Genomic DNA, 16,281 nt, shown 5'->3' on the forward strand with positions numbered 1-16,281 from the left:
CAATAATTCTCCTGAAAGGTTTTGATGAAAAACTGTTAAGGTTATTCATAAGTATATTATGCTTAATGAAATATCAACACTTGCATATGCGATTCAGAGTGGTTGCTAGGGTGTTGTTTTGTGGTTTCTAAGTCTGTCAGGTGATAAATGTAAGTTTGATTACTTCATTCATTCAATACTAACCTATTCAAATAAGGTTCATTTTATTAACATGCATTTATTCATAAAGACACTAGGTATCATAAAAAAAAGTAATAACAGCATCTATAAATCTAGCTTAAAGTTGATTAATTATAAAGCTATAAATAAAAACATTTGATTAAATATCAATTAAAATCAATTATTATTAATATTCTAAATACACTCTTTAAATATAAATATTGTATGTGGGCCTACTATTTTGTTATATGTAAATAATAATAATAATAATATACTATTAAGATATTATTAATATTACTATATATAAATATAGGAGCCTGATAAAAATCCTAATTTTAGATGAAAACTTCAGATGGCATTTAGAGGCTTTTGCATCTGAACTCTTCATATATAGTATAAATATACATTTCTTTGTTAAGTAATGTTACGTTTTTTTTTAACTCTTTTATGGCTTTTCACGAGACTTCATTTCAGACTTTGTTCCTCTTTAAAACAAATGAAATGAATCCATATGAACCACGAGCAGTTCAATCCGAATGTTCTGAAGAGACAAAAGTGTTTTACATGAGGGACAAATATACTTTAGGCCTTTACACATTGATCAACTACATTTTTATGATGTAAAAAATGGAAACTTGCAATTGTTTCTGTAAAGACCCATTTCCACCCATGAAATTGACTTTTTCTTGATAATTCAAAGACTTGAATGAAACCAGTTAATAAGATGTTACTATTTTAGAATACCAATTTGTTTCGAGTTTACATGAAGCACATCAAATATGGTAAATGGAAACTCAACAATCTTTCTTAACGCACAATAACAAACCTCAATTGATCTTGTAGAAGCTGAAATGTGTTGTGTAAAATTGCATTGTTCATTTAACCATATGTCTACCATATTTGATGGACTCTGTATGTACATTTTTATATGCATCAAAAATGTTTCTTGCAATTTGGTTTAAAGGAATGATTACAGTAATAAACAATTAGTCAGTCAGTCATTTGTTTTCTGTATCATCTCTCCATTTATTTCTGCATTTCACAACTCCAGTTGGAGGATAACTTTTGACGCACTAGCGGTTAATAAACAGAACTGCTTGCGTTTTGCGGAAGAACATCGTAGCAGGAACTACTTCTCTCTGTTTATGTCTATGAAGAATCACAAAGGTACTGGGTTACTCCGCCGCGGTGCCCCCGAAGCAATCTAAAATAGTCAGAATATAAACTCTTATTATAGGTGCACCCTAGTGATTCAGGACAAGCCAAAAACACGGTTTGGAAAATGGATTCATGGTGTACTCGCTTATTATATACATTTTTCTACATTTTGAACACAAACAAAGTTACGGACCGCAGCTCTGATTGGTTATTTTTTACCGGGAGCGATGGAGTTTCTGCAAATGGCAATAGGAGCACTGGGAGGAGCCAGAGGAGCTTGATTTTTTCACAGATTATCTGTCTCATATTCTACTGTCAGGACATAATGACAGGTTTAACAAATATGTAAAAAATATATTTTTACAAAAGTTACCTACTGCAGCTTTAAGACCTGCTTGGATGGAATTAGTGTTAAATGAGAATGATGGGTTATAAACAGCATCCTGACATCTGTGTTGTGTTTGTCCAGGTGTATAGTTATGGCATCTTCCACGAGTCTGTTTGTGCAACAATATCTTCATCACATCCTCAGAGAGAAGTGTGAGTCATAACATATGGAGTATGTACTGCATGATATGGAAGTGTTCAGAAGGCTTCTTTCAGGCACTTCGCTGTGGCAGAAAATGGCATGTGGAAGAGAGAAGTATTGACCTCACAGTGAAGGTGTCAAGAGCTCACAGTCTGACCCCACGCTGTCATTCGGCGAATTGAAAATAGCGAGGGGGGCTTGTTGTGTAGCGTAAACTAGAAGCTGTTCCAGAGGTCAATAGTCCTGGTTGTTTCCTTGCTTTTGTCCTCTCTTGTATAGTACATTACAGCTAAAGATTGAACCTGGGAGATGTCATGTTTTCATTTGAATAGTAATAACACAGCTATTAACATTCAAAAATAAAATGATCTGGAAATTGCATTGAACGACAAGGCAGACATAATGACTTGAAAAAAAACCCAGCACAATCATCATTTAATATGATACACTTTTTTTATCCTCTGCTAGTCCTTAAAACAGCACCACAGTTTATCTTAGCACTGAAAGACTGAATAAGAACACCATATTTGCTCATCCCAGAAATCCTTGGGAAACATAACACAAACTCTACAAATTCTTTTATTGTGCATTCATATCAGCCTTTATCTGTTCAAATGAATGGCTCTGTGATAAAAGCTAGGAAGAAAGGCTGAGGGCTGTGTGTCAAGGCAGAGCGGTGGTCTTGTATTGCAGTGAAAGAGTTATACATGGGCTCCTCCCAGTCTCCAGAAGGACCGTGCATAAGATTTTAGTGCATGACTGCATGGAAAATCTGCTCTAACGACAGCCCAGGGCAAGGCTGTGTTCATTGTGCTGCTTGTTTACATGGCTTTGTGGAGATAATTGTATCAGAGGGAAGGAGCATAGGCTTACGAACTGAATGGGGTCTTTGTCAGGCCAAGCTTCTCATTGTACTAAATGAGTTTTAGAGGCGTAAGTAGTAAGTCATGGCTAAATGATGAGTAAAAAGCATAATGATTGCTTCCTTAAAGGTGATATAGAACCATGGTTATAAAGAAACAAATACTCTAATACAAAGTAACAGCAACAAGTATAGCACTTCAATAAGATGGTAAATAAATTAACATGCCTGGTGGTAAATCAGTGTAAATTAATTATTAGGTGTCTTGAGGAAGCAGTACAGTTCACAGTTGCTGAAAACAGCTTTGGCATCTTTCTTAAAAATCTTGCTGAAGGTCCTACATTTTCAATTTTAAATTCTCATTTTTTGTGTGTGTTTCTTTTCCGCTTGCTGTGTTGTAAAGAAGTACTTGTAAAGAAGAGTAATCTTTGCAATAGTAGTGCTCAAGTTAAAGAAATAGACAACCTAAGTTGCATTAGTTGCATTTGCATTAACAACAACCCAAAAACCTAAGATGTTTATTTTCTGTATAGTCACTAATGTTTTTCTTGTTTATGCATCTTTTTTTTTTTTTCAATGCATAGACTTGAGACATTGCTATTTTTTTTCCTGTTATGGTCAAATGTCACAGAAAGAAACAAAATAAGTCAATAGTTGAGAAAAATTTATTAAACATTTTAAAATATCCATAAAATATCTATAAGTATAGACATAAATATGATCTGGTGAGTCTTTAACTTTATTATTCAATCCGTGAGAAAATTAACAGGATGACTATGATGGATATTAAGCTTACCATTTTTCAGTGAAGAATTGACCATTTACATGCGGCTTTCACCTTAAACTTTTTTTGAATTGTTAATACTGTGGTATTAATTTATTGCAATTTTATCAAACGAGATGGAGTGCTTTAAAGTGGTAAACTAAAAACCCCAACATCACATGGAATGCATGGAATTCACTGCTAATAATTAAGATTTTTCACCAAAATTATGTAATTTCCAGCAAAACAATGTCAGTTTTTGTAGTTAAAAGCATTTTACTGATTAGATAATTTTACTGATAAACTATATATATATATATATATATATATATATATTTTCTGCTAGTGATAAAAATAAATAAATAAATAAATAACTGCTGTGACTATAACATTTACGCCATGTAATGGAGATTATAAATAAAACAGCTTCTGATAAGAAAAGACAATAAAGCGAAAGTAGCGTTCAGTTTTTTTTTTTTTTTTTTTTTTTTTTTTTTTTTGTGCAACATCTAATCCATGTTGCCATTTTATATTTTCTGCTAGTGATAAAAATAAATAAATAAATAAATAACTGCTGTGACTATAACATTTACGCCATGTAATGGAGATTATAAATAAAACAGCTTCTGATAAGAAAAGACAATAAAGCGAAAGTAGCGTTCAGTCAGTCAGGGCGGGACTAGTCTGGGAAGCAGCGCTCGTGCAGAAGGGAAGCAAGAGTCATTACTCGAATGTTTGGAATTCCACTTCCGTTTGATGGAATTCAAGAAGTCTCCACAACTTTAAATCAGTTATTTGCTCTGCACGTCTAGATAAGAGGCGCGTTTATTGTTTAGCTCAACAAATGGCTTCTTCGCCGCAGAAATCACCGTCCTCGCCGAAACCTCCGACTCCGAAGTCGCCTTCCTCCAGGAAAAAAGATGAGACTTTTCTTGGAAAACTTGGAGGAACTTTAGTAAGAAGGAAAAAGGCAAAAGAAGGTGTGAATTCAGCTTCAGTCCATGGATAGCCGATCTCCCTCTGATACTAGTCTTATTTTTATTCTATGCATGTCAAACAAATCTCTCTGCTCGTTTAAGATCGTTGAAGTTTAGTCATCTATCTTTCAGATTAGGCTACAGTATAGTTCTGAACACTTGCACTGTATATTTATGTCTCGTTTTATTTTTAAAGTGTAGTAGGCTACGTGATACAGAAATGCAGTCTCGTTAAATACGTAGCTACATAAAAATTTAAATTATGTATAGTAATTACTGTAAATTATGCTATGGTATCTTGAAAAGTGCTTTTAATCTCAGAAAAAATCTCTTTCTTTTGTATTTTTTTATAACAATGTAAAGTGTAAGTACAGTTGCACTGTTGTTGATCTACAGTAGACTCAACTATGTGAGTGTCTCTCCTGTGACCATATAAGGAAGAGAAGTGGCTGTCAAATACTCATTGTGAAAGGTTGGGTAAATAATAAGAAAATATTATTCCCTATATTTTCTATTTTACCCTATGTATACTGTGAGAAACATTACACAATAACAACATAATTTAAATTGATTGCATTCAGTTATTCTTTATCATTAATAGAATTCAAATATTTCAAGATTTAACCCTGTGCTGTGCTAAAAATCATTTACCTAATTTAAAATGTTTAAATTTGCTTGTATATCTCAAATTAGATTTATTTAAATAACCACAGGCTGGAAATGACTGATCAGACTTAATTTATCTGCTCTAATATGTGTGTGTGTGTGTGTGTGTGTGTGTGTGTGTGGTTAATCTGTGGCAGTGTTCATTTGGCAAGTTTTTTTTTTTAATTATTATTATTTTGGAAGTGGAGCTGTTAAACCCTGTATAAGCAAAGTAAGTTTTAGTCCAATATAGTAACATCTTCGGGAAATTGAATATACTGTCTGGGTCAACATAATCAGAACACAACATGAGGGTTAAGATTTTTTTCCTGTGTAAACAAACAAACAGACTTTCATTTCGATTCCTTTATTTATTTTAAAATGACAATCTAAACATAACTTTTTGAATTGCATATTTCATTCTTAAAATCTGTTTCTTAGTGGGATGAGATCTGGTCTTATCCTCTATTCTGAATGTCACTGCTGATCTTTTGTCACTCATATAGGCTAGTGTAGAAGGGATGAAACTGTTCGGCTTAGTTTTTTTTTTTCCCATGTGACAAGATATATAGTTAGTTATTTGTGGGTTTGTACATTCACTGCCTAAAAGAAGAGAGAAAGAACCCCATGCCACAACAAGAAATACAAACTGGCACCCCAAGAGAAATGAAAACGTTAAAAGTTAATTTACAATCTGTAAATCAGCTGGCACGAATGTGTTCTAAACCTACAAGTTTATTCAGAGGCCAGGAAGTTGCTTCCCTTGCCCTCAACTGACCGTGTTTAAAGCATGTTAGAAGCAGCTACGGCAGGATTCAGTGTTGATTAAAAACAGGATGTCGATATCTCTAGGGATCTGTACCGATTCTTCTTCTGGACTGCCTCTCACAGAGATGTGCTGCAGCATTGCTTTACTGATTGGCCAGTATTGATGGGGCCACTGGGCAGATGGAGACAGAGAGGGTGTTTAGAAGATCATCTGCATGAGGGCTGGTTGAGACACCACATGTACTGATTCACAGGATAGCAGACAGGGTCAATTAAATGAGAGATTCAATGCAACAGCAAGATTTAGAGGCTTAATCTATAAACAGTAACTATCACTAATCTGTTAACAAGGTTAAGAGTTGCATGTCCAATGTCCACTACAGCAGTAGAAAACCAACTAATGACATATCTCCAACAGACAACATATTCATGTCAATAAAGTGAATAACAATCCCTTGAAAAAAAAGAAGTGCACCTAATTGTATTGAATGTGCGTTTATAGTGTTCTTTAAATCTTGAAAATATATTGATTGAATAAAAGGTCACTTAAGTGTACTTAAAGAGAATACATTTTCAAATGTTTCTCAGCATACATACAATGAAAAAAGTGTGTAATCACTCGCTTTTAATGTTAAATCAACAGTTTTACTTTAAAGCAGCATTGCGTTTTAATAATCTTTTGTCATGCTTTAAAAAAGCACACTTATTTTGATACACTTATTTTTGTGTTGACTAATATACTAAAGCACATGTAAATTCATGTGATGTAGGTTTTTATTTGACTTTAGTTTAAAGGAAATATACAAAATTATTTCATTATGTTAAATATGCAATTACAAATACAAAGTTCTGTCATGAAACTCTAGATGGCCCAGGCTGATAACTCACTTTGATATAAACACATCATTAATTGCATTGCACAGCTGATTATATGGGATTATTTCATATCGCTTATATTTTTGCAGCAGCAGTATTTCTTACATGCTCACAGCAGCAGCAACATAGCAGATCTATTCCGCCTATTCCAGAAAATCATGATGCACTTGGTTGAAGAACAACAGAGCTAAATGCATTTAATATAAATTGTAACTTAATGGTAAATAATTACTTTTCTGAATCTGTTTGCTGTCTGTCTGTCTGTCTGTCTGTCTGACTGAGTAGGACTGATATAGTGATGCATTTCTTCTTTTATAGTGTCTGAGCTCCAGGAGGAGGGAATGAATGCGATTAACCTGCCGCTTACCCCTAGTCCCTTTGAGCTGGACCCTGAAGACACCATGCTTGGTAAAATGACTCAACTGATGAATTTGATGATATATGATATATATACTCTGTCATACTTAGGGTTGCAAGGAGGCAGAACATTTCTGGTAAAATGACATTTTTGGTAAACATTCCTTGGGAACTTAGACTGGGGATTTTTGGAAATATTCCAAATTTAGGAGAATTTATGGGAATTCATCGGAAATGTGGGGAAATTTATAAAACTATTATATACAAACATACATACATATATAAATATATATATATATACACACACACACAGTGGGTATGGAAAGTATTCAGACCCCCTTACATTTTTCACTCTTTGTTATATTGCAACCATTTGCTTAAATCATTTAAGTTCATTTTTTTCCTCATTAATGTACACACATCACCCCATATTGACAGAAAAACACAGAATTGTTGACATTTTTGCACATTTATAAAAAAAAAAGAAAAACTGAAATATCAGATTTTTTTTCTCAACTACATTTAAGTCCCCAGTTCCAGTAATTTTGCACATTTCTTGTTTATTCCCATTAATTCCCTTATATTCCCATTAATTCCCATGGAAAGTTAACAGTCTTCAAAATGCAACCCTAGTCATACTAAAAGCTGCTGTATTTCCTATTTCTCTCTCAAAAGATGAGAATGAAATCCGTACCATGGTTGATCCCAACTCAAGGAATGATCCCAAACTCCAAGAGCTGTTGAAGGTAAATCAGCTCCAACATGACTCCAATACAAACTCCTTCTTCGATCTTCTTCACTAGTTTTGGTATTTTGTTAAGAGGTTCACTCGGAGCTTCATCTTCCAACTCTGAAATATAATACAAGTTTGTCTAGCGTTACTAATGTCATCTATCATGCCAAAGGGACCCACGTTCAATTCTTGAGCGAAGGTTAAATATATAATGTTGTGTTATTTATATTTACTTATTACTTTCTAAGTGAAAGTCAATTCTTGACCAAACCTTTTCATTGCAATATTTTTAATTGTATATAATACTTGGAATAACAGGAAACAATATTTGAACGTATCTATCTAATAAAATAATAGAGCAACTAAAGGAAGCAATGGTGGCCAACTTGTAACTAAAAAGTGTAGTTTTGCAGTACAATTGATTTGTTCATACATTTTCAATTAGTCATTCTCCAAAGCTCTCAAGCATCTCCTCTCCTCTGGTCTTTAATGACAGGTGCTCATTGACTGGATCAATGACGTGTTGGTGGGAGAGAGAATCATTGTTAAGGATCTAGCCGAGGACCTCTATGATGGGCAGATTCTTCAAAAACTCTTTGGTGAGGAATCCGCTCTGGAAAAGAGCCTATATTGTTGTTCCAGTAAGACCCAGTAGGCTATTTTAAATGGTGTCTGTATTCCCAGAGAACCTGGAGGGAGAGAAGCTGAATGTGGCTGAGGTGACGCAGTGTGAGATCGCTCAGAAACAGAAGCTCCAGACGGTTCTGGAAAAGATCAATGACACTCTCAAAGTTTCCTCCCGGAACATTAAATGGAATGTTGACAGTATGTAGCTTCTGCCTCTTTTTTCATACGCATGATATATTTTAAACACTGTATTTACTGTTTTATAAATACTTTTCATTGCTGCCAATAATAACTGGGTTGCGATCCACCAGATGAAAACCACTGATGGAAATAATATTTAGCATGTTTCGCTGCTGATCTTTCTTTTCATTATACGTAGAATATGTAACATTGGTATACATTCAGAAGGCACTTCATTTTTTACTCCTGCTGTTTATTCCTTTGTGTATTTCTCAGCTGTTCATGCTAAGAACATTGTGGCCATTCTGCACCTGCTGGTGGCTCTTTCTCAGCATTTCCGGGCCCCTATCAGACTCCCAGACCATGTATCCATTCAAGTTGTAGTGGTTCAGGTGCTTTTATTTTTGTTCATAATTTATAGCTTATTCATTTGCCTTATGCTTCTCAGTTACATTATTGTTTCATTCAATGGTTTTGTTACAGTGTGCTTTAATTGTAAAACTTTGGTCATAAATCCATTCTAATGTAATTTGTTTTTAACGTGGCAATTAACATAAGAACAATTTTACATTTACATTGATATCATTTTGATTGTGTATAATAGTAACAAATGCAGAAACTTTAGACTTTAGATTATTAACTTTAGATTATTAACTGTTTCTTGCCCACCTCACATTATTTAGCACATTTTTCTCCATCCCAACAGAAACGTGAGGGAATACTTCAGTCTCGGCAGATTCAGGAGGAAATAACAGGCAACATAGGGTATGTTTTTTATAATTGCTTACAGTATTGCAAAGAAAGGAATAGACTTAGATAGATTTACAATAGGATTGCATACATTAACACAATATACAGCATTAGTTGATGCACTATTGTGAACTAACAATGACCAAAATGTAAATTATTAATAAACATTACATTTATATTAACCAAGATGAATAAATTCTGTTAAAAAAAGGCTCTTAATTATTAATTTATGATGCAGAACCCTTTAGTGTATTTCAAACCTTGTATATATAATAATAGATATATATTTGAAGATAATAGGATATTAATGAAAAGGTCACTTAAATGTACAGTACTTAAAGAGTGCACACTTTTAAGATAATGTTTCTTAATACCCATAAGTGCACTTTTGAAAAGAGCGTATTGTAATAATGTCAAATCAAATATTTTACTTTAAAATTAATTTTGAATCATTATGTTTTAATATTTTGTTGCACTTTAAAGAAGTACAATTATTGTGATGTGCTGATTAGCATAAAGCTATGTAAAGTACTAGCAAAATCATTATTAATTTGAGCTATAGTGTCTTATTTGATATGAGATGTTATTAGAATTTAACATTGTAATATATATGTACAAAATTATAAATTCAATTTATCATTACAGATATTCAATTACATCATTATTTTTAAATACCCTCCTAAGGTCAACTTAATGCAACCAACCATTTAAATGTAAATAACATGCAATTAGGTGTTCAAAAATGTTACATTCAGATTGCACTCAAGAATAATCTTTTAAAGTATATTTTTTCCCACATAAAAATAATATATTATTTCCTCTTTTTAAAAGCATGCTAAATTTAACATTCTTTTTCACTAATGTCAATCTATGCCAAAAATGCATTTATAATGCTAATACCTTTTGCAAAACAAAAACAGACCCTTTTGAATGAAATGTATGATTCTGAACAATAAGCATGACAGAGTGCACATATAAAGCAGATAGTGTATTGTTTAATATTATGGTATACTGTGTGTTTGGTCTATGTGTTGAAGTATAAAGTAACCAGGGATCCAGTGGATGGAACATGCAGTGACGTACCAGTCATGGAGCAGTGGTGTACAGGGTGTGTGTGTGTGTGTGTGTGTGTGTGTTGGTCATGAGCTGGATCCTTCTGCTTCTGAGCAGCTTTGCAGTGGTTCTAGAGGTTGAGCACCGAAGCTGTTGCTCTTCCAGCTCTCCACTCCTGCTACTGATTAACAGCGGTCCAGTGGGCTCGAATCAGCTTGGGAGATAAGGCCGAGAGCAGCTCCTTGGCTTCTGATGTGGACTCGGGCAGCAGCTGCTGGGACATGCCTCTGCCGGGGCAGAACTGACTGTGTGGAGACGAGCCGCTGCTGGGCAGACGTCCACTAGGCCAATATCCTGGAACCCAGCTCTGTTTGATCGGCCCGCTCTTGGGACCGGAGCATTCCCTGCCCCCCTAATCCTTTTGTTTGCCTTTCATCCTGGCACTCTTGATATGTCTCTCTGAATTTGGTTATTATTTTGCCATTTAGACTGTTTGTAAAACCCTTTCATTCAGACATAAATACATCGTTGAACTCTTTTGTTTCCCAAATTGATATTGAAATAATAATGCTTGTTTCCTTCCCCATAGGGCATTGTCTGGAATATATGGTATGTATTATATATCATTTGCACATCTTAAATTCAGTTACAGTGGCCCGAAAAACATTTTCACAATTAAGCTGCACTAATGCCAATATATTATCTATCTATCTCTCTATCTCTCTATCTATCTATCTATTGATCTGCATAAGCAATTGTACAATAGCAGAATCATTTAATATAGTATCATATATTATTATATTATATAATCAACATATTTTAATAATAATTATATAATAACCATATATTCATATCGTTATTTAATTTATTAATTAAATGTGTAAGTAAAATAAATATATAGCTATTTAATTATACGAAGAAAAGATATCAAAATAAACGTGGAGAGGAAAAATATGTATGCAGAGCAGCAAAATTAGAAAACGGTTATTTTGTAAAATTATGGCTCTGGATCAGAAATATTGGTTAAATAAACCAATGGATATACCTATAAACACAAAGACAAACATTATGGTTTTATAGATTTCATGGTTGTCAAACTTAAGTGGATTGTGTTTTTAGTTAAGAACTGACTTCATACATTCATACAAGTCACCTTCAGACCAGTTTGTTAAAATAATTGCAGTTAATCTGAAAAAAGGTTTAACATCTGCATTTGTTTTGTTGGTGCCACTTGGTTTAATATAAATCATAATTTTGACATTTTTGTATTTTAGTGTCCACATTTTAGCTTTAGTGTTCAGATCTGTTTTGCAGCCACTGTACATCTTAGCATGCTTTTTAAAGTGGACTTGTTGTACCTTCTCTAGTGCTTAAGGTCTTGCATTTGAGAAATGATGTTTTATTTCACAGAGCGAGATGCCTTTGATACCCTTTTTGACCATGCACCAGATAAACTGAATGTGGTGAAAAAGGCAAGTGCACATTTCACTCGATTTATTAAGAGGCTTTACAAACAGAGAGCTTTGACGATCTGACTCTGATCTCTTGGTCTTTTTATCAGACTCTTATTACATTTGTGAACAAGCACTTAAACAAATTGAACCTGGAGGTGTCCGAGCTGGAAACTCAGGTAACATGACCATGACTGGAGTTGAGTTGAATATCAGTAAGGAGAGATGTTCAAAAACCCAGATGTCAGTGTTTGTGATCTCCTGTAGTTTGCTGATGGTGTGTACCTGGTCTTACTGATGGGACTCCTAGAAGGATACTTTGTGCCCCTCTGTAGCTTCTTCCTCATCCCTGAAAACTTTGATCATAAGGTACTGTAAATTATTGTGAGAGTGTGGTTAATAATTTAAACATAATAACCTTTCACAGGAAATAGGAATTAAATGAAAAAAAAAAAAACTAAAAATCTAGAATTGTATTCATCGATTATTAAATGGATGTGAACAGTGAGACTTAAAAATTAGTCATTCACTTTCCAAACACAAATTTGAAAGATGCTTTTATTAAAATTTGTCAGATGTATGTTCAGACTTGCTTGTGTGACATCCTCAAGCACAAACCAACCTCAAACACATTTGCTCTTTAATTTGCCAAATGTGACCCTGGAGCACAAAACCAGTCTTAAGTCACTGGGGAATATTTGTAGCAATAGCCAAAAATACATTGATATACAACAATACATTGTCAAAATTATCGATTTTTCTTTTATGCCAGAAATCATTAGGATATTAAGTAAAGATCATGTTCCATGAAGATATTTTGTATCTTATTTTGTACTTAATTTTTGATTGGTACTGTAATATGCATTGTCAAGAATTCATTTGGAAAATTTCAAAGGGGATTTTCAATTAGTTGTATCTCAGCCAAATATTGTCTGATCCTAATAATCCTTACATCAATGGAAAGCATAAAAATGTACACTTAAGACTGGTTTTGTGGTCCAGGGTCACATATTTTATTTTATTGATCATTAATATTTATATGTGAATAATAGTTTATCAAACAAAGCAGTAATGTCTCTACAGAAAACTCAATTCATATGTATTACTTTTACAATGTCTTTAATTGAACTTTCTGAAACTTTTGGTGAAATTGACTTTTTGGAGGACAAAAATCAGAAAAGGTTTGTAAAGTGGATTAATTGTTCACAGTAAGTAATATGCATACTTTTTTATTTTATTTTATACTGACTTTAATACAAAATTAATGTAAACATTTTGTAAAGACACTCTTATATTTTTTTTATCTGTCCATGGACCTTCACACATTCCTGGGGGGTTCATGGACTGATTTATTATACATTATATAAACAACATTTTAGCACCACTATTTGTATTAAAATTGTTGTTAATTTCTCATCAGTGTTTTGCATTGTATGCTTTAGGTGCACAATGTTTCATTTTCCTTTGAGCTGATGCAAGATGGCAAAATGGAGAAGCCAAAGCCCAGGCCAGAAGGTAAACTTCCTTGCTCTAAAAAGACTGGAGATCAGGTGTGCTTGTGTTTTGTGTAGCAGGTTTCACAGTGCTTGATTTCTAAGGAACATGGCATGTTGCCTGATTGCAGTAGTTTATTGTAGTTAAGAGGATTTGCCATGTGTATCAGTGTAATTGATCTCTTCATTGCCTCCTGTCCTGTTGCTGTTGAATCTAAATGAATGTGAATGGACTTGAGTTGTGCTGTAGTTGCTTTACCCAAAAGGCTTGGCGAATGTCCCGAATGCATGCTGCATTTACAATTGCATTTAATTTGCTGCTGCAGCAGAGTTTCTCTCACAAGTCAAATCTCAGGGCTTATACAACATCTGGATAATTTGGCGCACATGATCTAACTGAGAATAAGCCTCATGGACGGTTCTCACTAAATGAGGCATAATGCAAAATACACCGGTACCAAAATATGTTTGCTGTTAATGTCTAAAATAAAGAAAAACTGGTTGCACAGCAGTGCTGTTTAACTAGTTTTAGATTCAGGATAAAAAACAAAATCTCACTATTAACTAGTTGCTTATTAGCATGCATATTAGTATTGACTGTTTATTAGTACTTATACAGCACTTATTAATGAATGCATTATTCTGCATGATCATATTTTACATCCTTACTAACTAAATAATATCAGTTATTAGGAGTTCAGTGAGGCAAAAGTCATAGTTAATTGTTACTTAGTAGTGAGAACTGGTCTCCCTGTCACGCTGCAGGACACTTTCAACTTTATAAAAGTATTTAATGGGAACTATTGGAATATTAAAACATTTGCTCCAATAGGGTGACAGTGCACATTTTTTCTTCAAAGAAAGTGGAAATCAAGTTGTTAATGTGTTTTAGAAGCAGCACTGGACATAAGCAGTTGTATGAGATGCCAGGTATGCTGAGAGAAGGAAGATGGGGAATGTTTCATATTGAAATGAACTGTCTGTACAGTCGCCTCATTACAGACCACGGTCATGATCATATCTTTTGTTTGTCTCCTCAGACATTGTCATCTGTGACCTCAAGTCCACACTGAGGGTCCTCTACAACCTCTTCACCAAGTACAGGAATGTGGAGTGACACAAATGTCTTGATTTAATCAAACTACCAAAATGCTCAATACAAAGACAATCTTATCAGTATTATCTTGCTATATATATATATATATATATATATATATATATATATATATATATATATATATATATATATATATATATATATATACACACACACACACAGCGGTAAAATACGCATTGAACATTTACCCAAGTTAATGCGTTTCTGAAATTACTGTTAACATGATATTTTCACCAGATGTTGGTAACAACCAAATGAATCCTTACATACAAATAAAACAAAACAAAACAAATAAGTTCAGAAATTAAGTTATGTGTAATAAAATGGAATGACACAGGGAAAAAGTATTGAAATACTGAAATGTATTGATACTTCCTACAAAAGCCCTTGTTTGTTGGTAATGAGAGCCTGAAGACGTCTCCTGTTTGGAGAAACTAGTGGCATTCGTCGCTCAGGTGTGATTGTGACCCATTCTTCCAAACAGTCTTCAAATCTTGAAGATCCTGTGGGTCTCTTCTGTGAACTCTGATCTTATTCTCTGTTGGATTCAAGTCAGGTGATCAGCTTTATTTTCTTTCTCTGAAACCAGTCGAGAGTTTCTTGGCTGTGTTTGGGATCATTGTCTTGCTGAAATGTCCACCCTTGTTTCATCTTCATCATCCTGGTACTGTAGGGTTTGGGACTGAACCAGCTAATATTAATTTCCACTGACGAGGGGCAGGACTGCTTTCTAATTACTGATAGATTTCAGCTGGTGTCTTCACTTTCCATGCCTTTTTGTTTCTCCCTTTCTTCATCTGTTCAATATTTTTTCCCTGTCTCATTCCATTTTATAATTAATTTCTGAACTTATTTGTTTTGTTTTACTTTATATGTATGGATTAATTTGGTTGTTACAGACATCTGGTGAAAATTTCAAGTCAACAGCGCCTTTAGAAATATATTTACTGAGAATAATTGTGATGTGTTCAATACTTATTGTAGCCGCTGTGTGTGTGTATATATATATATATATAATTTTTTTTTTTTTTTTTTTTATATCTTTCATGTTTGAAATGGAGTATGAATATTTATTAAGTCTGCAAGATGATTTAAAAATATATATAATGATTTTATGATAAACATGGTTATGGAAAATAGACAAATGTGTGGAATATATTGTGAAATCAATGTATTGCGACATGAGTGTTCATGTAAATTTCCAAATCACTTTGGTCACTCTTTGATATATTTGCTACAATGGTCTTACAACAGTTTTTTCAATGAACTAGCAATGCCAAGCGTCACAGGGAATGCATGAACCGATAAATTGTCTGCCCAAAATGCAATGTAAGTCACTTGGATTCTTTGGATTCATCTACCAAATGCATACATTTATGTATTTTGATGATAGCAGAAATTTTCATCAAATAAAAAATTTAATGCTGTCCTATCATTCTTAAAGTGGATTGACAACAATCAGGCTGCTGGAGAATTATAGTCTATCGAAGCAGAAGATGGCTTTTTAGTAACATGTGCATGTCGATTAAAAGAGATTTTCTTGAATGTTTTAATTTGGAGCTCGCCGAAATAGTTTTTCACCATTGAGGTTTAGGATAACATGACTAGAAAATGAACTCCCTGTGAAATCACCCCTTTTTCCTGTGTACCATAAATGGAAAACCATCCCGAAAATAGGAATATCACACTCACACAAAGCAAAACAACTTGTAAATCACCGCTTACAGTGTTTGTAATCAGTTTTTAATTTCCTTGACATGTTCTGGATATAGTTTTCCTTCAT

The 16,281-nt window shown here is 33.7% G+C and overlaps 1 protein-coding gene across 1 annotated transcript; it reads left to right on the top strand.

Annotated features, from left to right (window-relative positions):
* The first annotated feature begins 4,133 nt into the window (after positions 1-4,133).
* parvab (parvin, alpha b) lies at positions 4,134-14,625 on the top strand. The gene is made up of 13 exons (XM_052562384.1): positions 4,134-4,451; positions 7,056-7,145; positions 7,770-7,840; positions 8,324-8,426; positions 8,512-8,652; positions 8,911-9,026; positions 9,341-9,399; positions 11,027-11,046; positions 11,848-11,909; positions 11,999-12,067; positions 12,156-12,257; positions 13,331-13,403; positions 14,422-14,625. The coding sequence occupies exons 1-13, from the start codon at positions 4,316-4,318 to the stop codon at positions 14,496-14,498; spliced, it is 1,119 nt and encodes a 372-aa protein (XP_052418344.1). The 5' UTR covers positions 4,134-4,315; the 3' UTR covers positions 14,499-14,625.
* Positions 14,626-16,281: the final 1,656 nt, after the last annotated feature.

The sequence above is a fragment of the Carassius gibelio genome, chromosome B7 (assembly GCF_023724105.1).
Source record: "Carassius gibelio isolate Cgi1373 ecotype wild population from Czech Republic chromosome B7, carGib1.2-hapl.c, whole genome shotgun sequence".
NCBI classification, from domain to species: domain Eukaryota; kingdom Metazoa; phylum Chordata; class Actinopteri; order Cypriniformes; family Cyprinidae; genus Carassius; species Carassius gibelio.